At 45.5% G+C, this 24569-nt stretch overlaps 1 protein-coding gene across 1 annotated transcript; it reads left to right on the top strand.

The window, feature by feature from the left end:
• The first annotated feature begins 925 nt into the window (after positions 1-925).
• On the top strand, positions 926-20188 carry LOC306917087 (uncharacterized protein). Its single transcript, XM_079495214.1, has 3 exons — positions 926-1194; positions 16791-16925; positions 18778-20188. The coding sequence occupies exons 1-3, from the start codon at positions 1059-1061 to the stop codon at positions 19566-19568; spliced, it is 1062 nt and encodes a 353-aa protein (XP_079351340.1). The 5' UTR covers positions 926-1058; the 3' UTR covers positions 19569-20188.
• The last annotated feature ends 4381 nt before the right edge of the window (positions 20189-24569 follow it).

Genomic DNA, 24569 nt, shown 5'->3' with positions numbered 1-24569 from the left:
AAAGATTGAAGCCTTAAAAGATTATGGAAGACGACTTAAAGAACTTAAACATTTGTTTTCTAATTTATGGAATTTCTTAGATCTTTTTTTAAAATTAATTCAAGAACCAGCTTTTTGGGAAACAGTGGGCTAGAGTGCTCTGTCTGGCCTGTGACATACTGACACTGTACACTAAAAACACATATTACCCACATAAAACCCCCAGGAAGTGTTTCTTCTCTCCCAAACATCATTAAAATAAGATCTGGTTGCAGAAGGGGTGAAGTGTCCCTTTAAGAAGTAGTGAAAATAGCCTATCTACAAGCTCACAATGCTGTGATGCTTTGTGAACTTGTAGATCTGTTATTTTCACTAGTTTGTGTCCCGGGCAAACGTCTAATTTCTCTTTTGGGTCACAGGCTAAAAAGTTTAGAAACCACTGCTCTAGCCCATATCCACGTGTGTAACTGTTATAATTATTATTATCATCATCATTACAAATTAGTAGCTTAATGAGTAGTATTAAAATGTTAACATAACTATAACATTATATTTGAAATTAAATAAAAATGTTACTTTTCGGATTCCAATTGAAAAATAGTAAAACATAATTCAGGATTTCGATTCAAATAATAGCAAAAATTGCTGATCTACAAGCTATATAGAAGTGTATATTCGTACGTCTCTAAATGTTTTTGATGAATTAAAAATGGTGGGCCCTATTGTGAGTGTAATGCTTTATGGTGTCGTCCACTCACAGAACAGTTTTTGTATTGAGTTGTACTTGAAATGTACTGTAATTCTGCAAACTGTCAATAAATACTTCAATCAATCAGTCAATCATTAGTGACAATGACATGTGCCACTTTGTCCACAGGAGGGCACTATAGCATAGTTTAAGCACTCGTTCTAATAATTGAGTTGTCTCAGCCAGTACTGTTTCCCCTTTGTTTTGCAGATTGGATCCGGATCGGAGGTTCCCTCCCAGATTAGATTTCAAATGTACTTGTTGACTGTTCAATTTACATTTTGCCTCCATCCTCCTCGGGGTCTTCCCCCTCTCCCTTTCAGGCTTCAGAATGGCGTGTGGGAATGGCGTTTGGGTCGCCTTCTACTCTACTGTCTCTCTCTCTCCGAGCCGTTCCGCTCCTCCGCAGCCGTCTCCCACTAACAGCACGTGGATGCAGCAGCTGTTGAACTTTACCTTTATTTCAGGTGAGAATGAATGTGTAATAATATCTTCTGCTTGTTGTCACGGATGCGCGGCCTGGTATTCCTAAAGTAACTAACCAACGTAGCCCCGATACGTTCCCTCAGTCCCTACGCTAATTCTGTAGCTCCGAATAAGCATATAGGGACTGAGTAGCCCAAACATTTAGACTCTCGTAGAGGTTTTTTTTGTCAGAATCGAAAAAAAACCTCTACGAGAGTCTAAATGTTTGGGCTAGGGACTGAGTATGATCGTAGGGACTGAGGGAACGTATCGGGGATACAACCAACTACCAACACAAAAGACGCATATGGTGCTGGCTCTGGCATAGCCTCGCCCTCGCGTCACCAGGCTTTCACTGCTCACTGCTAGCGTGTGTGTGTGTGTGTGTGTGTGTGTTGATTAGCATTACACTTGTTTACAATAGGGTCCACCATTTTCAATTCATCAAAACATTAAGAGATGTACGAATATACACAACTATATAGCCATTCCAGCCTGTCAAAGTGGGCAGAGGTGAGGTGGGTTAGTCGAAGAAACCTTGTACGAGGGCTCCTGTTAGGGTCTTCAAGGTGTTTTTGTTGACCAGGGGCCCGTTCCACGAAACTTGGATTAGAGATTAAGCCGGGATTTAACAGATATCCTGGCTTAATATATCCTGGATCAGCGATTAACCGGTTTCATGAAAGCTGGTTAATCTTGCCAGATTAATTTAACCAGTTAACCTGGATATGTTGAGGCTTGATTCGGTTTCATGAAAGTGATGCTACATTAGTTACCATGGAAACGAATGCTTTGGACTTAGCCTGCTCCGGACCAGGCTAACAGCCAGGTTTAACCTAATCCTGATGTCTTTACTGTTCATTAAGCAGTCAAACTGATCACAAACCAATTATGTTTTCCACACTTATTCAATTATTATGGGTTTATGTTGCCTTATTTTTATCGGTCTGCATTAAAGGACTAATTTAAGCACTATATACAATCAAAGAACCAAAATATATAGGCTGCACAACATCATGACAGCTTGTAGATCAGCTGCTTTTGGTGAATGTTCCCCAGAATAGGTTTGCTGTCGTGCAAGTGCACGGTTAAGAAGAATTATTATATTATATTATATATATATATTTTTTTTTTTTGTAAAAGTGAAAACCTACCATTACTCATTGTTTTACAACATATTACCATTGTAACGTTTCACCCACTATTGAACCCATGACCCACAGTTTACCTGTCTGGACAACAACCCCCTTCCCCAAAGGTAGCTCCCTCAGAGGAGGGAGTTATGGCCAAATATCACAATGCGACAATATCATTATGCTTACAATATTAAGAATTCTGTTTTAAGTTAATAGTAGTGGTAAAATGTAAACTATATTTTTGGGGTAGTTAATCATTCAGTCTATCCACTATTGAGAGTATGTTCTCTCTTTAATTACAGCAGCAGTATTTATTTTAGAAGCTTAAGTCCTTGTATCAGTAAGTCTTGAATAGATTAGTAAAGATACTGAGATATACAGAAGGGGGCAGTAAGGCAACTATTAAGGATGCAAACTGCCATAATACCCCATGAAGAAGAAGGATCAGTAAATCTGTGTTCAACCGAATGGGTCTAGAGACAAAAAGCCAGGCTGTCTATTCAGCCAGGCTTTATGATCCTGGCTCGCTAAATCCGCCCATTCTAAGCCTCGCTTGGCTTTAATGGAACGGAATAAACCAGGCTGTAAAGACCAGGATTTAAAAAGCCTGGTTTTGGCCTAAATCCTGGATTAGTTAATCCAAGTTTCGTGGAACAGGCCCCAGTGAGGAGATCCTGTATAGGAATCTTGTTCTTTGGTTGACTTTTTTTGATTACGTTGGTGGCCATTTTATCACCGGAAAGATTTGCCTCCAGGATGGAACCTAGGTAGGTAATTTCATCTTTTCGTGTGATAATATTGTCATCCACTCTAACCAAGAAGCCATCTGCCTTGCTGAGATTACTATTTGATCCAAATAGAATGGATTCAGTTTTCCCCAGGTGTAAAGATAGTTTGTTATCAGCGAGCCAGGTGCAGATTCTACCGAGTTCAGAGCTGAGGGCCTTTTCAACCTGCAGTTTGTTCTGTTCCTGTCCTGTGCAGTATTTGCCAGCATCCACCTCGTGTTTGATGTGGTCGCTCAAATAGAGGAGGCTCGAACCCTTAAGTTATTAGATCTGTATAAAAGTAAAAGAGTATAAAACGTTTGGTTTAATTTTATGCTATCAAGAGTTAAATTATTGTCTGAATCAGTTAATTTAAAAGAAGTCTACACACAATGAGCAGTTGAGACGAAAAACAGTCTAAATCCGAAATGTATTCTGACCCCTCCACGAAATAGTCTACTTGCCAGCCCATAGATCCCCATTGTGATCCCGGACATGTTGAGTACACCAACGTTTTATGTTAGAAATGTTGGGTTCCCAGCATGTAGAAACTGCCAGATGCTAACTTGCATATGTTGAGCAATTTTCATAATTGGCCTAATATGTGACCGGTATGGTCACATATTATGAAAATTAACAACCTATAGAAGGCAAAATATTCAAAATTTCACCATGCTTTATGTAGCATGTGACATGTATGTGACGTGTCTTTTTCATGATGCTGAATCCATTCCAAGCATTAGTTTTGCATTGCTTACATGCGTGGGCTAAGAGCCTTCATCAGAGCATAAAGGCGTAGTGAAATGAAAAATGTTTTTCACACGTTTAGACCATATCCGTTGTCATCAGATGGGCATACCTAACAATGGATACCAAAAAACGGGTTAATTAAAATTAATTACATCCTTAAAAACATGCTGCGTGATGACGTCTAGAGATACACATCAATACAAGCCAATAAAAATGAAGCTCACCCATTTGATACCCCTTCCTGCACAGCCGTCCAAACACAGGTGGTTTTGATTACAGAAATATTCAGTTTTAAATCTCATTCAAGATGACATCCAGACAGTGTATTACTCGTTTTAAACTTAATGATCACACTTAAATATACAGGTTGTGTACAGGTTAGAAAAAAATCTTTGCCTCCGTCTCTCTGTCACTTTGTAAACAAACCACTCTGCATAAGCATGCATGTGGTCGTGCATGAGTGTGACATGGGCGCTGCTCTTGTGGCGACCAGCAGCAGGTTTTAGTTTAAGGAGTGTCTGTGCATCGTTTTAACTGTTTATTATGTTTGTCTTGTCAGAACAGGCCTAGAGTTTTCGAGTATTTATTAAGTCATACTTATAGCTCAGGAGGCTGAAAGATGGAGTTTCTAAGAATACTACTTTTGATGCTTCTAATGGTTTTTGCATGGAGTCACCAACATTCACAAACATTTCAGTACTCGCGGGAGTTTCTCCTAAATTTACAGTGGAATCGTCTTGATGTCTCGAGCCTCGATGCGACACTCTCTTCACAGACTTCCAACTTTAATACAGGAATAGTCGGAGATTCTGTGAATGTAAGAGATGGCCACAAGAAATCGGCATACATCAGGAAAAGAGGAAAGAAGGGTGGCGTGCGTCAACGTCTAAGGAAACAGACGGAAAAAAACCGCGTCCCACTACCCTCTATAATCCTGGCCAACGTCCAATCCTTGAGGAACAAAATGGATGAATTACATGGGAATATCAGTCATCTACGCGAATACAGGGATGTCTGCTTGATGGCATTCACTGAAACTTGGCTTACTGACTCTGACTCTGACACGTCATTTGACATCAGCGGCTTCGGATCGCCTATACGGCTGGACCGGGACAGTGAGGTAACACACAAAACACAGGGAGGAGGGGTGTGCCTATACATTAATCGGAGATGGTGTAATAACTTCACCGTGCGTGAACGGTTATGCACGCCCGATATAGAGCTCCTGTCCGTGTCGGTGCGGCCCTTTTATCTCCCAAGGGAATTTCCCCAAGTGTTTATCACCGTTGTTTATATTCATCCAAAAGCCAACGCGGACATCGCAGCGAACACCATCTTCAGAGTGACACAGTCATTGCAATCTATCTCCCCTGACGCGCCCAACATAATTCTGGGAGACTTTAATCATTGCAACTTGAAGAAAACTCTAAACAGCTTTTATCAATATGTCAACTGTCACACCCGGCGCAACAAGACTCTGGATCTATGCTATGGCTCAATTAAAGGAGCATACAAATCGGAGGCGGGCCCTGCTCTCGGATCTTCTGATCATAACATTGTACACCTTCTACCCGTTTACAAGACTGTGCTAAGGAGGGAGAAGGTGCGGAAAAGACAGGTGAAGATCTGGAATGAGGATTCCTCTCTTGCCCTGCAGGGGTGCTTTGACTGCACAGATTGGTCTGTGTTTACAGAATCATCTGATAATATTGATGAAATCACAGACGCTGTGTGCAGCTATATATCATTCTGTGAAGACAACGTTATTCCCACTAAGACTGTTAAGGTTTTTCCTAATAGCAAACCCTGGGCATCATCAGCCCTTAAAAGCTTAATCCACAACAGGAAAAATGCCTTCAATGAGGGTGATCTACCCAAGGTTAGGGAACTAAATAGAGAGATAAAGTCTGAAATAAAAAAAGGTAAACTCAGGTACAAAAACAAAATCGAAGCTGAGCTGAGCAGTAACAACCTCAGGGAAGCATGGAACGGCATGAAATCTATGACAGGGGCAGATGATAAAGGCCATAAGCTCATCTCCATGCCTGGGTTTGACTCAGATGTACAGCTGGCCAATGAGCTAAATAAGTTTTACCTAAGATTTGAGAATCAGGACTTTGCTAATAAAATTAATGAATTAAAAAACGAGACTAGAGCCCCTCCAGCCCTAGTAATTGACAAAAAAAGTGTGGAAAAACACCTCAGACACACTAAGTCAAAAAGTCCAGGGCCGGACAATATATGTGGCAAGGTTCTCTCAACGTGTGCTGAACAGCTCTGCAGCATTTTTCATTTTATTTTTAACTTATCTCTTCAACAACAGCGGGTCCCTAAGTTATGGAAACAGTCCACAATTGTCCCAGTTGCCAAAATTAGAACCCCAAAGTCATTAAATGACTTCAGGCCTGTTGCCTTGACTTCATTAGTAATGAAATGTTTGGAAAAGCTAGTCAAAGATAGCATCCTAAAGCAGGTGGAGAAATCTCTAGATCCCCTGCAGTTTGCATACAGGTCTGGAAGAGGTGTAGATGATGCCACTATCACCCTACTGCATTTCTTGTACCGCCACCTTGAGGGGAAAAAAACACAGGCCAGACTGTTGTTTGTCGATTTTTCCTCTGCCTTTAACACGATCCAGCCACATCTTCTAGCCCAGAAGCTAATCAGTTATTTTAAACTGGATCTTAACCTTGTTGGCTGGATCATAGACTTCTTAACTGTTAGGTCTCAGTGCGTGAGGGTAAATGAGGTCCTGTCTTCTCTGTTGCTCTCCTCCACTGGTTCTCCCCAAGGCTGTTGTCTCTCCTCACTACTGTATATTCTGTATACCAACGACTGTTGTAGCAATCACCCTAACAGGTATATTGTCAAATTTGCTGATGACTCTGTGATTGTTAGCCTTCTTGAAGACAATGAGGTACAGCATGGGCCAGTTGTCAATGACTTCATATCGTGGTGTGACAAGTCATTCTTACAGTTAAATGTGACCAAAACAAAAGACATGATCATCAGCTTTAGAAGGACTCCTCCCAGTCCTGCTCCTACACTCATTAAGGGCACAGAAATTGAAATTGTAGAGAGCTATAAATATTTGGGTGTCGTTCTTGACAACAAACTCTCCTTTGACTCTCATGTTGCCTCTACATCAAAAAAAGTCCAGCAGCGTCTTTTTTTTCTGAGGAAAATGCGTTCTTTTAATGTCTCGTCTGTGATGATGACTCTTTTCTATAGAAGTTTTATTGAATCTGTTCTCATGTTTTGTATGGTTGCCTGGTACGGTAATCTGACCCTGGCAAACAAGAACAGGCTCAGCAGCCTCGTCAAAGTGGCCAGTAAGATTTCTGGGAGAACCCAAGCCCAACTCATAGAACTGTACAAGAGGCAGATGCTTAAAAGAGCCTCCTCCCTCCTGGAGGTATCGGATCACCCACTTCGGTCTGAGTTTGAACTGTTGCCCTCAGGTCGTCGGCTGAGGGTGCCCACTACAAAGACTAATCGGTTCAAACTATCCTTTGTCCCGGCTGCTATTCAACTGCTGAACAGCAGATAGCACTTTATTCTTGCCTCTTTGCACTTACTGCCCACTAATGCACTTTTGCTGACTTTGCTACTTTGAATGTCATGAATTCTCTGTCTCTAGTGCCCTGTTCTTAGATCTCAGTCTTGTATTGAATGTTGTTGTTGTGTGTATTTTTTACTATGATCTGGCTGCAAACCAATTTCCCGCAAGGGACAATAAAGCTAACCTTGAACCTTGAACCTTGAGCTGGACCTACGTCCCATAGCCTGGAGGGATGCAACGCTCTGATTGGTTCAGAAACTAAGATCCTGCCGTCTGAGGCTGAAACTACAATATACAATGCCCAAAAAAAAGAAAAGCCATTTCACTACTGTAACGAAGACTCTGACTAGGACGTTGGGCTATATGATATATGACATGTTTAGTATGACAATCCCTATATTTGGGCCCGAGCCGACCTAGTGCTGATATCGATAGATATGGTAGAACCATATATGGATAGAACCATATATGGATAGATCTAACTGGCTTAGTCATCGTGACAAGCCTGGTCGGAGAATATATAGAGGGTCGGCTTCAGGGAGAAGGCAGAAGTCCAAGCATCCTGGTTTAAGTTCTAACCGGACACCACTGCGGGGGTCCTAACCTAAGTAATCAGCAATAGAGCCTTGAGCTATTTTATATGGTCCTTCGGAAGCACGGATTAGGGCTTACCGCAGTAACGGGATGCTGAAGTCTTCCAGACACATACGAACCAAGGTATCTGGCTTTACAACCCATATACCTTGAATAGCCTATATGACTCAGTGGCAAGATTCTAACCAGATGGTAACCCAGTTGCTGCCAGAGCCTGAACACTCTGGCAGTCCTGGCTGCTCCGCAGGTGAGCAGCAGTATCTCGAAGTTGTGAGATCCCCCCCTGCTGTCAGAGCACGAACGCTCTGGCGGTCCTGGCTGCTCCCTAGGTGAGCAGCAGCGTCTCGAAGCTGTGAGACCGCCCAGTTGCTGCCAGAGCCTGATAGCTCTGGCGGTCCTGGCTGCTCCGTTAGGTGAGCAGCAGCGTCTCGAAGCTGTGAGACCGCCCGTTGCCGCCAGAGCACGAACGCTCTGGCGGTCCTGGCTGCTCCCCAGGTGAGCAGCAGCGTCTCGAAGCTGTGAGACCCACCCTGTTGCCAGAATCTGGATGCCAGAATCTCGGAGCCGTGAGACCTCCCCAGCCCTTAGAGTCAGAGAGCACTGGTGATGTGCAGGAAAGAGAGAGCACTGGTGATGTGCAGGAAAGAGAGAGCACTGGTGATGTGCAGGAGAGAGAGCACTGGTGATGTGCAGAAAAGAGAGAGCACTGGTGATGTGCAGAGCACTGGTGATGTGCAGAGCATTGGTGATGTGCAGGAAAGAGAGAGCACTGGTGATGTGCAGAGCACTGGTGATGTGCAGGAGTTCAAACTGGAACTGCACGGATTGGCTGACTCTGACCCATTGACAGGGAACGCCCTTAATGGGTGGCATGTATTTGATCTTGAGGTTTTTATGACCCACCGTAACATCAAAGAAAGAAAGCGGGACGCCTGGACGCCCTCAATGGGGTGGTCTGAATGGCTGACGCTTGATGTTCAAGCCTCCGTATGCTTGTATTGGGGTGGCCTGAGGGGTCCACTGTTCAAGCCCTCTAGATATGGTACAGATTTCCATGGGAAATCTGGGGGTGGCAGAGTGTAACGAAGGCTTTCACCTAGAGCTTTAGATGTCATTAGGGCCAGAAGGCTCTGGTGGATATCATGAGAGCATTGTCTGGACAGCATGATGATGCAAGGGCATCGGAGCTATATCAACCCTCCCATAGATGTTGGAGCAGTCAGAGGACGGCAGAGGCTTCGTTCACCGATAGGATATCGAGATGAAAGTGCAAGCTGACAGACAGGAAGTCCAGGTTCATAGGGACCGAAGTAGTCCAGCAAGGAGGCTGGACGGTCACTCTCGCAGAAATGACCATGAGCATAACCGGAGACGAACAGTCATCATGCATGGTACGGCAGTAGCACCCAATTCTGCCGATCGTACACCAAGTAACCAGCAAGATGGCAGTACTGTAATAGCGGCACACACCATCTTGGGGTATGCGGCAGGTTCAAACGACTGAGTTTAATGGCGAAACGAGATTTGATATGACAGATGAAGCTGTGTTATCAGCAATGGACGTCGTCATCAGGCAAGAAACTGTTAACTACAGACTAGGAGTGAACTGTGGTGGAAGGCACCCTCTGGTTTTTCACAGTATTAATAGGAGCCGGACCCGGTTGAACCGGAGAGCAGATGAACATTTGCGGAACCCTAGGACATCTAAGATTGAGACGGGACAGGATTTACAAGAGGAATTACCGCAGCCAGCTTTTACAATCTTGACTATAGCAGGAGAGTCCTTGCATGTGGGCTATCCACCGCCTAAAGGGAGAAATGTCATGTTAAAGGTGTGCAAAGTTCTAATTTGCAATATTGGCAAAGTAATGGAAGTATATGCAGTTCTGGATGATGGTTCGGGGCGAACCATTTTGTTACACACAGTTGCCAAGTCGGATTGAGGGGTCAACCTGAAGAGTTGCGTATCAGAATCATGAGAGATCTTCAAGTTTTGCACGGGGTGGCTGTATCTTCCGAGGTATCTCCTGCCGTACAGCCAAACCAAGTCAATAATATTGAGGGAGCATTGATCGCCAAATAGCTTGGATTGTGAGCATACACAGATCGTCAGCAGACTAATGGAGAGAGATTAACATCTTCGAGAGCTTCCCTTGCTGGATAACCACCAGGCCTGGCCTGTTAGAACCTAGCCGAAAGAAAGGACAATTGTCTGAGTCTTCTGGATGCGGTATAGATTTCAACGTGAAATCTGGGGTGGCTGTAACGAAGACTCTGACTAGGACGTTGGGCTATATGATATATGACATGTTTAGTATGACAATCCCTATATTTGGGCCCGAGCCGACCTAGTGCTGATATCGATAGATATGGTAGAACCATATATGGATAGAACCATATATGGATAGATCTAACTGGCTTAGTCATCGTGACAAGCCTGGTCGGAGAATATATAGAGGGTCGGCTTCAGGGAGAAGGCAGAAGTCCAAGCATCCTGGTTTAAGTTCTAACCGGACACCACTGCGGGGGTCCTAACCTAAGTAATCAGCAATAGAGCCTTGAGCTATTTTATAACTACACCTTTTCACATACTGTATACAGTAGATTCACCAGGATTAATGTGTTTAGTGGTCTATAGATTCATTCACCAGGACTGTGTGTTTAGTGATAAAGGAACATGCATTTTAAAACTGTTTTTAATATTTAATATCATATTGTTTATTTCCCTCAAATGTATTTCTAATGGTTTGAGCCCAAATCACCACTCTGATGTAACCAATCCATATAATTTCGTCTGGCTTCTAAAGCAGTTTTAGCTGCAGTACCACAATGTCCTGATGTGGTGGGGGCGCTGTGTATGCAAATAATTTTCTCTGCCTCATCCCAACTACTCTCCTCCCATCTTTGACTCATTATAAGCCCCCCCCCCCCCCCCCCCAACAATCTCCAAAGACAACAAAGTAGGGACTAGGGAGATATTTATTACATCACGAGTAGCACCAAATCAGTTGGCCTGTTGTGAGACCACTGTACATAAAAAAAACCCAATTATGATGAGAAATCCTGATTGTTCAAAATTGGGTATTTGTGGGGATAGAAGACTACATAGAGGAGCCCAGAAAAACAAAAAAATTAGAAGTTGAATTTCATGTTGTATGTATGTATGTATGTATGTATATGTATATATGTGTATGTATGTATGTATATATATATATATATTGTGGAGTCTCACGGGGGGACCGCCAGCCAGGTAAGAGCCACCGCAACAGAGAGAGACAGACAGAGGGAGACAGAGAGCGACGGACGCGGCTGGGCGCGGTGATTGACGCTCGTTATGTCCCCAATCACGTCCTACGCCACCCCGACCTGTCACCGCTGAGAGGCGGGCCGGAAACCTTCAAATATGAGCGCCGCTCTCTCACTCCTGTTCTGTCCTCTCATCAAGCGGCACGGGCTAACGCTGGCGGTAAGTGAGAACCCGAACACTACTCTGCACATTCCTGTCTAACACTAGACTGACAAGTAACCCTCTCTCTCTCGTCCACAACAGGCATATGCACGGGGCTTCGCATAAAGAGCGCCTCTCTAAGGCGCTGCGCTAGGAGCGCAAAGTATAAGGATAAAGGATCTAAGGAGGAACAGGCAGCCAGCCAAGGAAAGGAGGAGCCAAAGGAGGCCACGCACTCACTTGCCTCCGACTGGAGCGAAAGAGACGATTAGCCCCTAGAGCACCCCCCTCCCCGAGCGGAGATTTACTGTTATTTTCATTGAACTGAATTATCACACCGCTGAAGCGGTTTATCCCAGGCTCACTCTGTTGAGACGGACCCCCTGTGCCGGACCCCCGAGGGAGAAGGAAAGAGGACCTAAAGACTGTTTGAGTTATTATCTGAACGTGACCTGTAGTGAGCGTTTGTTTTCCGTTATCCTTGAAAGCTGTAGAATTACCTGAACAAATAAAACCTTTAGGCCTAGAGCCCACTTACACCCGCTCTCCTGTGTCTTGGTTTGGGACAGATGCTACAAGTGGAGGAGAAAGTGGGTAGTGCATCTGATCCTCACCAATAACGCCAACATGATGGAACAGGCCCTGACAGCGCTGCTTAAAAGCCATGCAGAATTACAGAAAGCCATGGGCGAGTTCGTAGGGCGCTCACGCCAAGACGCAGAGGGCAGCCGGGCACCAGCGCATGTGTTGACCAAACTGTCCCACACAGATGATGTACAGGCCTATTTAGAGCTCTTCGAGCGTACCGCGGCCAGAGAGAAATGGCCAGTGATCGACTGGGGTTATATTATAGCGCCCTTCCTCACGGGAGAAGCACAACGAGTCTGCGGAGATTTAAAAATAGCAGACGCGCGGGACTACACTAAACTAAAAGAAGCCATTTTAGCGATAGAGGGACACAGCCTGCCCGCCCGTGCCCAACGCTTCCATAACTGGAACTATCAGACCAACCAACCGCCCCGTCCACAGATAGCGGGTCTAATGCGCCTCGCCAACCGCTGGCTAACATCAGGAGGTGGACCCGCCGCTGTGGACCGAGTGGTCATAGACTATTGTACCCGTGCATTGCCGCCAGAAGCCCGTAGGTATATCGCTCAGAGAAGCCCAACCACTGTAGACGAGCTAGTAGATCTGCTCGAAAGCAACCATGCGTGCAACGAAATGATGAGAGGCACCCGCCCCGAGAGCAACAAGGGGGGGGGCGACGAACGCGGCGGCCGAGACAAGAAGAGGCCACCCGCCAACCAACAGGCCCCGTCCCGCTCCCGAAACTCCGGTCCGGAGCGCGGCGCCCGAGCACAGACCGAACGCCACTGCTATGTGTGTGGCAAATTGGACCACATTTCCTGGACCTGTCCCGACAGAGACCGCGACGTCTCTATGCCATCAGCCGGACCCCCCGACGAGGGTCGAGTCTGCCTACACAGCGGATCACCACGGACGGGACCCTCCCGCCTCCCAGTCCGGGTCGACGGCACCGACACTCACGCCCTCTTGGACTCGGGCAGAGTGGTGTCCCTAGTGAGAGGCGACCTTGCCGGCGAACCGCTCGAGGACACCGTCCCGGTCACGTGCGTGCACGGCGACCTGCGTCGCTACCCGATGTGTAGACTCCGTGTCCAGACCCCCCGAGGAGAAGCCTTCGTGGAAGCCGGCATCGTCCCGAACCTCCCGGTACCACTGCTGATTGGCTCCGAGAGCGTCCTCTTCCAGCGATACTGGGACACGAGCGGGACCGCGAGCCCGCGGCGCCGTAGGAGACGCCGCCGCCGACCCCCGAGTGACCCACGCAATGTCGCTTGCCCCGCCTTCCGGCCCGCCTCAGACGAGCCGAGGACGGACAGCAGCCCCGCGGAGGGCGCCGCTAACGAGAGCGAGGAACACGATGACGCGCCAGTGCCCGCCTCGGGGGACGAGTCCGAAGATCCCTTTGGGTATCGCATACTGGCACGTTTTTACTGGCCGGGCGTAAAGCGCGCTACCGAGGATTATTGCCGAAGCTGTCACGAGTGCCAGCTCAACGCTCCCCGCCCGGTACAACGGAACCCGTTGGTGCCACTGCCCATAATAGACATTCCTTTCTCACGGCTAGCGATGGACATTGTAGGACCCCTGCCTAAATCCGCACGCGGACACAGATACATCCTAGTGATACTAGACTATGCCACGCGATACCCAGAGGCCATCCCACTACGCACGGCCTCAGCCAAAGTCATAGCGCGTGAACTTTTTATGTACTTCACCAGAGTGGGCGTCGCTACGGAGCTACTGTCGGATCAAGGCACTTGCTTTATGTCCCATATACTCTCCTCCCTGTATAAATGGCTTAACATAAAGCGGATTCGCACCTCCGCCTATCACCCACAGACTGACGGCCTGGTGGAGCGTTTCAATCGCACATTGAAAAAGATGTTAAAGAAACTGGCCGAGGTAGACGGAAAGGACTGGGATCAGTTAATCCCGTACGTCCTCTTCGCCATCCGCGAGGTGCCGCAGGCCTCCACCGGTTTCTCCCCATTCGAGCTAGTGTACGGGAGAAGCCCCCGGGGGTTATTGGATATAGCCAAAGAAACATGGGAAAGCCAGCCATCCCCACACCGGAGCGTCATAGACCATGTAGAGCAGCTACAAGAACGCGCCCGAAAAATATGGCCACTAGTCCGAGAACACATGCAGAAAGCACAGCGAGACCAGTGTAAAGTCTACAATAGAGGGACCGTTAGAAGAGAGCTGCAGCCGGGGGAGAAGGTGTTAGTGTTGGTGCCTACGTCAGAGTGCAAATTCCTCGCCAAATGGCAAGGCCCCTTCGAGGTGATAGAGAAGATCGGGCCAGTGAACTACAAACTCAGCCAGCCGGGCAAAAGAAAGGGCCACCAGATCTACCATATTAACCTGTTGAAAAAATGGCACGCCGCCGCCGAGCTCCCAACGGCGCAGGCTCTGCTCTCTCTCTCTCTCCCGCAGGGACCGCCCCCAGTGCCGACCGGCGAGGAGCTCTCACCTCCTCAGCGGCAGGATCTCACTGAGCTCCTCCTGCGGAACGCTGACGTGTTCTCGGAGCTGCCGGGCCGCACGCACCTAGTCGAGCACGACATGCCGACGACCCCCGGTAAGATCGTGAGGCAACGACCCTACCGCATCCCCGAGTCCCGGAGGGTCGCCATAAAGGAAGAGGTAGCAATGATGTTAAAACTCGGAGTCATAGAAGAGTCCCACAGCCCGTGGTCGAGCCCGATTGTCCTGGTTCCCAAACCGGACGGCTCTATAAGGTTCTGTAACGACTTTCGTAAAGTGAACGAAATAACTGCCTTTGATGCTTATCCCATGGCTAGGATCGACGAGATGCTGGAACAGCTGGGGCCCGCCCGGTTCATGTCCACCCTGGACCTCACCAAGGGCTACTGGCAAATCCCCCTCGCCGCCTCCGCCAGGCCGAAGACAGCCTTCTCTACGCCAGAGGGACTATTCCAATACACCGTACTCCCGTTCGGGGTACATGGAGCGCCGGCCACGTTTCAAAGGCTGATGGACCGCGTCCTGAGACCACACCGAGACTACGCGTCAGCGTATCTGGACGACGTGGTCATCCACAGCGCCACCTGGCCGCAGCACCTGGTACACGTCGAGAGAGTATTGGAAGCGCTGAGGAGCGCTGGACTCACCGCTAATGCCAAGAAATGCCGCCTCGGCCTGGCGGAGACAAACTACTTGGGATACACGGTGGGACGAGGCTGTGTGAATCCACAGACCAGGAAGGTGGAGAAAATCAGAGACTGGCCACAACCACGCACTAAAAAACAGGTGAAATCGTTTTTAGGCCTGATCTCCTACTACCAGAAATTTATTAAAAATGATTCTTCTGTTGCAGCCCCGCTGTATGATCTGACGCGGCAGAGAAACCCCAACACTGTAAAATGGACCCCGGAAACACAGAACGCGTTTGAAGCTTTGAAATCGGTGTTATGTGAGGAGCCTGTGTTGGTCAGCCCTGATTTTAACAAACCCTTTACTCTCCACACAGACGCCTCCGGCACCGGCCTCGGCGCCGTGCTAGCCCAAGTCATTGACGGGGATGAACACCCCGTCACATACGCCAGCAGAAAGCTGCTAAAGCACGAGCGTAATTACGCAACGGTGGAGAAGGAATGCCTCGCCATCCGATGGGCCATCCACCACCTCAGATATTATTTATGGGGCCACGATTTCACATTGATCACAGATCACGCCCCGCTGAAATGGATGGCAACAAATAAAGACAGAAACGACCGAGTGACCAGGTGGTTCCTGGAACTCCAAAACTACCACTTCAAAGTGGAACACCGCCCCGGTAAACAGATGGCACACGCCGACGCACTCTCAAGAATGTATGAGGAGGAAAGCCAGGTAGTTCCCCGCCCGAGCGTGAAACAAAGGGGGGGAGTGTGTGGAGTCTCACGGGGGGACCGCCAGCCAGGTAAGAGCCACCGCAACAGAGAGAGACAGACAGAGGGAGACAGAGAGCGACGGACGCGGCTGGGCGCGGTGATTGACGCTCGTTATGTCCCCAATCACGTCCTACGCCACCCCGACCTGTCACCGCTGAGAGGCGGGCCGGAAACCTTCAAATATGAGCGCCGCTCTCTCACTCCTGTTCTGTCCTCTCATCAAGCGGCACGGGCTAACGCTGGCGGTAAGTGAGAACCCGAACACTACTCTGCACATTCCTGTCTAACACTAGACTGACAAGTAACCCTCTCTCTCTCGTCCACAACAGGCATATGCACGGGGCTTCGCATAAAGAGCGCCTCTCTAAGGCGCTGCGCTAGGAGCGCAAAGTATAAGGATAAAGGATCTAAGGAGGAACAGGCAGCCAGCCAAGGAAAGGAGGAGCCAAAGGAGGCCACGCACTCACTTGCCTCCGACTGGAGCGAAAGAGACGATTAGCCCCTAGAGCACCCCCCTCCCCGAGCGGAGATTTACTGTTATTTTCATTGAACTGAATTATCACACCGCTGAAGCGGTTTATCCCAGGCTCACTCTGTTGAGACGGACCCCCTGTGCCGGACCCCCGAGGGAGAAGGAAAGAGGACCTAAAGACTGTTTGAGTTATTATCTGAACGTGACCTGTAGTGAGCGTTTGTTTTCCGTTATCCTTGAAAGCTGTAGAATTACCTGAACAAATAAAACCTTTAGGCCTAGAGCCCACTTACACCCGCTCTCCTGTGTCTTGGTTTGGGACAGATGCTACAATATATATATATATATTGCCTTAATTGAACATTTGCTACTGTGTTTTCCACAGACCAGAGATCTACTGCAACAAGACAGATGTCCTCCAAAACACTTTCAACGATACCAGAGGAACAGAGAGAGATGGACAAGGGACCTGGACTGCTTCATGCAATGCTACAACCTGTAGTAAAGTTGTACAGGATAGGTATGTACTGAAGTTGTCCCGTCTGCTTTAATGTGACACCGCAACTATGATTGCTCCCAGGGCAGCCTGTGCAGATTTGTTTATAGGAGGAAGAAAATAAAAAATAAAATATCTCAGCCGAGAGATGGTCCACCCCTCTATGCCCAGAAAACCATAGGTATATTTCAGGCTACCCTGCCATTAACTTAAAGGCAACTGGAAGTTATGCAATAACTAGAGATGCCCCGATGCCATTTTTTTCAGACCGAGTACGAGTACTTTATTTTAAGTACTCGCCGATACCGAGTACCGATACGAGTACTTTTTATTTTTGTTGAGTAACCACTTATTTTACCCCCTTTTTTCTCCTATTTAATTTCATTGTCATGCCTTGTACTTCTAATGATACTGTAATGTTGAATTACCACAATATCATCGATCGGCCGTGCAAAATTCACTGATCCGCAAATCCGATCAAAAAAGCTAAAAGCTGCGCAGTTTACATCCAAAAGAATGTGTCACTCTCTCGGTTCTGCACCGCTTACTGGAGAAGTATAGCACTCTCGGTTCTGCGCCGCTACTGGAGAAGTATATATCACTGTCGAGGGCAGGGCAACTAATCTCCTCCCCACGCCCCCCACACACACCAGGGAGGGAGGGGGGGGGGGGGGGAGAGAGAGAGAGAGAGACGCATAGGCAATCAACGTGATGTACACGATTCTATAGGTCACCACTTTTGGTGTGACACACACACGGCTTCTGTATAATAGCCTGAAATGATTTAGAAAAAATATAAAATTCCAAAATGTTATTTATTTTTCTTATTAGCAATAAAAAAAAATTGTTCTATTCAAACACACCCTACTATTATCATCGTTTTGAAAGAAAAACGTTTTGACCGTGCCTTTCTTTCATTATGCTCGAGGCAAAAAAAACCCCACCTATGTCACACGGTCCCTGCAGATGATGTGCGGGGGGTATTGTCGTTTTTGGTGAAAAATAAACTTTGGCTTTTATATCTTTTAAGGATTTTAAGGACGTTGTGCTTACCGGTATAACTACAAGAAGATTCCCTCTCTGTAGCCTATACAGTCATGGATTACTTTGTTGGAACTCGTCTTTTAATGACCTGGGGCTGCGTCAAGTCGAATAGAGAGTCGCAACGTAGGTTAATTAATGCTCATTTATTAATCTAATAATGCTGCCCGCTGAATATACACAGACACAAATCTACACTTCATGGAGTACTTTTTTTTGGACCTGGTGGTCTGATATAAATGAAATAAATACTTTTAATGTGCTCCTGCTACAAGTAGAAAGGACAACTATAACTATCAAAATGATAATTTATTCATCTGATCGTGTCGCCCGCCGAATATAAACATAGATGCCGATGGATCTCCGTTTTACACTTGTCAGTTGTCATTTATGCTTGTAGATCAGCCGTTTTGGGCGCTTTGCTCATTTTGCTGCCGTGTTGGGTCAGACTTGCTCCCGTTGCATTGAGCGTTCAGCCTAGTGTCAATTGAATGTTATAGTACTCGTCTAAAAGTATCGCGCCCCGGTTCCGATACAGAGTACGAGTACTTTAGGCTAGTATCGGCCGAGTACCCGATACCAGTATCGGTATCGGAACATCTCTAGCAATAACTGTGGTGATGTAAATAGTGCAAGTGAGCATTTGCTTACGATATAACCTCCAGTTTTTCATTAATTTAATCAAATAAACCTTCGCATAGAACATGCTTTTAACCAAGCTGCAATTCACTACATTGCATATAGTCTATCTGTGAAAAAAAGTCTCTGTAGTAGAATAGTTTTTACTTTCGGAGTGATTGACCTGAATCTATCATGTCTACATTTTCTATCTCAGATACCCGTCCTGCCCTGCCCTCTGTTAAACCAAGACGCCACTACTGTGACCAGTGTGGGAAAAGCTTCACTTCATCTTATCTTCTCAAAATACACAAAATAATTCACACTGGAGAGAAGCCTTACTGCTGTGACCAGTGTGGGAAGAGATGGACTACAAAGAGAGATTTAGAAGTACACCAGAGGCTCCATACTGGAGAAAAGCCTTACAGCTGTGACCAATGTGGGAAAAGCTTCACTGCGAGTTCTAGCCTTGTAGTCCACAAGAGAACTCACACCGGAGAGAAGCCTTACAGCTGTGACCAATGTGGGAAAACCTACGGTGTTATTTCTCACCTTGTAGTCCACAAGAGAACTCACAGTGGACGGAAGCCTTTCGGTTGCGGAAAATGTGGGAAGTTTTTTTCTTCGCCTCAGGGTTTAAAAACACATGAGTACATCCATACTGGAGAAAGACCATATCGTTGTGACCAATGTGGGAAAAGCTTCACCCAAAATTCTCATCTCACAATACACCAGAGAATTCACACTGGAGAGAAGCCTTACAGCTGTGACCAATGTGGGAAAAGCTTCACTGTGAGTTCTAGCCTTCTAGTCCACAAGAGAACTCACACTGGAGAGAGGCCTTACGGCTGTGAAACATGTGGTAAGGCTTATGCTCGTCTTGACGCGTTCAAAGCCCATCAGTATCTCCACACTGGAGAGAAGCCTTACTGCTGTGATGAATGTGGGAAACGGTTCTCTACAAAAAATCATCTCAAACAACACCAAATCATTCACACTAGAGAGTAGGGATGCAGGAATACTTTCCTCCTATATGGATTTAACTTTTACTTTTTATAGATATAATATTTGATATGAAATTGTGCGTGACTATGGTTTTTAAAGCAGTGTTCCACAAACACTGGGCTGGCACATGTTTGGGTCGCATACCAATTATTAAGGGTCACAGGTATTACATTTTTTGGGGGGTCTCGAGCTAAAAAATGTTTGGGAAGCACTGGTTCTGGCAGCCATTCTCAACATTGTGGGCCTCAGAGCACCTCCTAGTGGTCTGCAGAGGTACTGCCCAAATAGTTTAAACTATTAATTGAAAAATATTCATTTTTTCTCCCTTTTTTATTTCTCATGCATTTCGATTTAGCAGATAAATTATCATATCAATAAAAAAATGTTTTGCTTGTACAAATCCATGTCAATTGTGTATTAACGAGTTAACAGCATATTTGATTTGACAGATGATTACAAATATAGATCTTCGTGAATAGTTCAATTAAATGACATGTTTCCTGGTCATTTATTGCTTCTTTGGGGCATCATCTCTGCCTTGCACTGTGATTTAGTTTTGTTTATCTGCCTGCCACCCTGCCTGTGAACTACGTTTTGTTTTCTTTAATAAACAATCTTCTAAACTATTCCCGTGTTCCTGGTTCATGTATTTGATTGCATTATTATTAACACAACTTCATAATTTCCACTAACAACCTGTAGGGTAGAGTTCTAGGTTTAAGACTGATTCACGGAATAGTCAACATAATAATGCATCGGTAAGAATGCATGGACAAAGTGTAGTGCCGTTTAAGCCTTTAATTGAGCCCCTCCTCAAACTGCTATGGTCCAATCACAGCTAAGCATAACATGGTTTACACAAACCTCTCCACCAATAGTTTTCCTATATGATAAAACATTGTTTTAAAAAAGAAATGCCACGCACATATTTTTCCAGGGGCCTGTTTCACGAAACTTTGATTAGAGATTAAACCGGGATTTAACAGATATCCTGGTTTAATATATCCTGGATCAGCGATTAACCGGTTTCATGAAAGCTGGTTAATCTTGCTAGATTCATTTTGCCAGTTAACCTGGATATGTTGAGGCTTGATTCGGTTTCATGAAAGCAATGTCACACTAGTTACCATGGAAACTAATACTGTGGACTTAGCCTGCTCCGGACAAGGCTAACAGCCAGGTTTAACCTAATCCTGATGTCTTTACTGTTAATTAAGCAGTCAATCTGATCACAAACCAATGATTTTTTCCCACACTTATTCAATGATGGTTTATGTTGCCTTATTTTTATCGGTCTGCATTAAAGGACTAATTTAAGCACTATATACAAAATCAAAGAACCAAAATATATAGGCTGCACAACCTCATCATGACAGCTTGTGAGCTTGTAGATCAGCTACTTTTGGTGAATGTTCCCCCAAAATAGGTTTGCTGTGGTGCAAGTGGTTAAGAATAATTATTATATTATATCCTATATCACAGTGGTTCCCAAAGTGGGGTCCAGGGACCCCCAGGGGTACCTGAGGGAGTTCCAGGGGGTCCCCAGCTAAATGATAGTTTGGAACCAAATGGACCCTTATGGGTCTGTAACTCAGAGTTAAAATAACATTGATTTTACAATATAAATTGGGGTCCCAGAGATAGAAATGTCATTAAAGGAGAATTCCATGCTAGAAGGCTTTCTTACCTTTCTTACCTTTCTTTGTAGTTGTTACGTCCCCACCAAAGAGGTCCAGGTGTTTTTTTGTGCAAAAACTCCTTATTGGCTATTTCCCCTACCATAAGCCCTCAATGAATTGCATTGAATTGAATGGGGCTATGGGGTGTTGTGCTAATTCGCTTATTTCCATCGAAATAAGTAGTAAAGTGTGCCGCTTGGGATATTATTTACAATATGAAGAGAGGATACATACAAAATAATAATAATTTTGAGCGATGGAAATAAGCGAATTAGCACAACACCCGATAGCCCCATTCAATTCAATTCATTTAGGGCTTATGGTAGGGGAAATAGCCAATAAGGAGGTTTTGCACAAAATAACACCTGCGGACCTCTTTGGTGGGGACGTAACAACTACAAATAAAGGTAAGAAAGCCTTCTAGCATGGAATTCTCCTTTAAATGGGGGTCCGTAGACTAATGCATGTCAAACTGGGGGTCCTTGAAATTAAACGGGTTGAGAATCACCGCTAGAGCCGTCAAAATCTTCTCTTATGGGGGGCCCTGGCATATATTTTTCAAATGGAGGTCCGCTGGCTAATTAGTGTCAATTTGGGGGTCCTTGACATATCATATCATATCATATCATATATTATAATATTTTTTTTGTAAAAGTGAAAACTACTAAATATTACCATTACTCATTGTTTTACAACATATTACCATTGTAACGTTTCACCCACTATTGAACCCATGACCCACTGTTCACTGCTGATATGCAGATTATTTAATATTTGAGTCATTATAATACTGATGCTAGATAAAACCAGGCTTGTTTCCATTCCATGCCAGCTTGGAAAATCAACAATGGTGGACATTGTAAACAAAGTGGAAATGCAAATTTGGAACTGAAGACTGAAGAAGAGGTGGAATTATACAAAGTAGGGTGACATTGATGACATCACGATGAGGCCAAAATCAGTCGAGCTGTTCCTGAGAGCAATTTCCATTAAAGCACCCATATGATATGAAAGCCTGATTGTTCAAAATTGGTTATTTGTGGGGATAGAAAACACATATGGGAGCCCCAAAAACACAAAAGAAAAATGATTTTATGTTAAGACACAATGTTTCGGCCGTGAACGGCCTTCATCAGGTGATAGTAATCAGTATGTGATAACCTCCCTTATATCAACATCAGTCACGTGACTGATGTTGACTGGGCAGGTAATTTTCAAACACCAATGAGTGACATGAAATAAAGGTAGGTTTCAGATTACATACATGTATACATAGAGGCATTATACCTTTAATCCACCCGACACTGAAACATATTGGTTAGCTAACAGGTAACGTATGTATGTGTATGTAAGTTGTACTTGTATATATGTATATGTAAGTTGAAAAGTAGTATACTGTGGTCACTTGGGTTGTTTTATGCGTATGCCATGGTATTGATTTTGAGTGTGACGTAATGAAGATATGTATCAATGGCAGGATATAACTGGCTTTCGATGGTGACGTAATAAAGGTAGGTTTCAGATTACATACATGTATACATAGAGGCATTACCTTTAATCCACCCGACACTGAAACATATCCTTATTACATCACCATTGAGAGCCAGTTATACCCTGGCATTGGTACATATCTTCATTACGTCACTCTCAAGTGCCGGACAAACCACATTACTTGCGCGCTCTGCTTGCGCAAGTAAATACTAAAGTCGGGTTATAACTGGCTGTCAATGGTGACGTAATTACGATATGTTTCAATATTGGTTGGGTAACAGGTAATGTATGTATGTATATGTATGTAAGTTGAAAGTACTATACTGTGGTCGGCTGGCTTTTATGTGCGTATGCTCGGAGGTACACGGGTATTGCATAGCCGGATGCGGAATGTTTCTCCAACTTCCATCGTTACTGACTCGGTGCTCTACAGCCCGGCACCGATCTAGTTCACACAATGCGGTGCAGTGGACATTTCGCCGTGAAACTTTCACTACGGTCAGTCCAGTTGTGTCTCAGATGAGCCGGCCTGCGCAAATCTGCACTTCTAGCCTTGCATGGCAACAGCTTATGTTGTGTCTGATGTCAGACATCAGCTCCTGGTCAGCCTATACATAATGTGTTGTCTTTATACTTTTATTTACTTAATCTTAGTGCGAAGTATAGAAGTGTATCCTGAAGTTTCTCCTGGAGTTTCCATAGATACAGCGCGAGTGAGTGAAGAGAGAGAGACAGAAGGTGAAGAGAGAAGAGAAGAGAGCCATATAGTATAAAAGACTATTGTCCAATACCAACAGAGGAACCTATAACTCTCATTCTTATCACAGTCCATTTATAGCTGCATTTGATGATGGAAGGAAGGAGTGAGCCCCAATATTTCCAGATTCAGCTCTCCTGTTCTGAGTGTCCATATTCCTGTGCCTCCACCTTCCTCCATGAACCCATGAAGAGGAACCACAACAACCTCTACTGCCAAACACAGGGGAATGAACAGATCCCTTCAGCAGCCTGTCAGAAAATAGACTGCTCTGTAACCAGCCAGAAACCAAGAGACACAGATGAACCTAAATCTAACAGTCATCAACAGTTAACCAAGAATTTTGCACTGGCGGGAGAAATAAAGACAAATCAGCCGAGTTACACAGGAAAGAAAGCCCGCTTCGGCTTGTCACACTGTAAACAGTGTGACAAGAGTTTCCGTAGATCAAAACAACTGCGGGACCACCAGCGTATCCACACTGGAGAAAAACCACACCACTGTAAACAGTGTGACAAGCGTTTCAGAACCTTAGGTGATCTGCGGTCACACCAGCGTATCCACACTGGAGAAAAACCACACCACTGTAAACAGTGTGACAAGCGTTTCAGAACCTTAGGTGAACTGCGGTCACACCAGCGTATCCACACTGGAGAAAAACCACACCACTGTAAACAGTGTGACAAGCGTTTCAGTAGGTCAAATCATCTGCAGCTACACCTACGTATCCACACTGGAGAAAAACCATACCACTGTGAACAGTGTGACAAGAGTTTCAAAAGCGTAGGTGATCTAAAGGTACACCAGCGTATCCACACTGGAGAAAAACCACACCACTGTAAACAGTGTGGCAAGAGTTTCACTAGGTCAAATCATCTGCAGGTACACCAGCGTATCCACACTGGAGAAAAACCATACCACTGTAAACTGTGACGAGAGTTTCCGTAGTTCAGAACATCTGCGGGTACACCAGCGTATCCACACTGTCCAGGTCCAGGACCTCTGAAGAAACACCAACACCAGCGTATCCACTGTGATATCTTGGGACTGGTTAACCTGTTTCACAGGTTAACCAGT

The sequence above is a fragment of the Electrona antarctica genome (genome assembly GCF_951216825.1).
Source record: "Electrona antarctica genome assembly, chromosome: 24".
Taxonomy (NCBI): domain Eukaryota; kingdom Metazoa; phylum Chordata; class Actinopteri; order Myctophiformes; family Myctophidae; genus Electrona; species Electrona antarctica.
The sequence above is the reverse complement of the archived record's forward strand: the minus strand, read 5'-3'. Positions and strand labels throughout refer to the sequence as shown.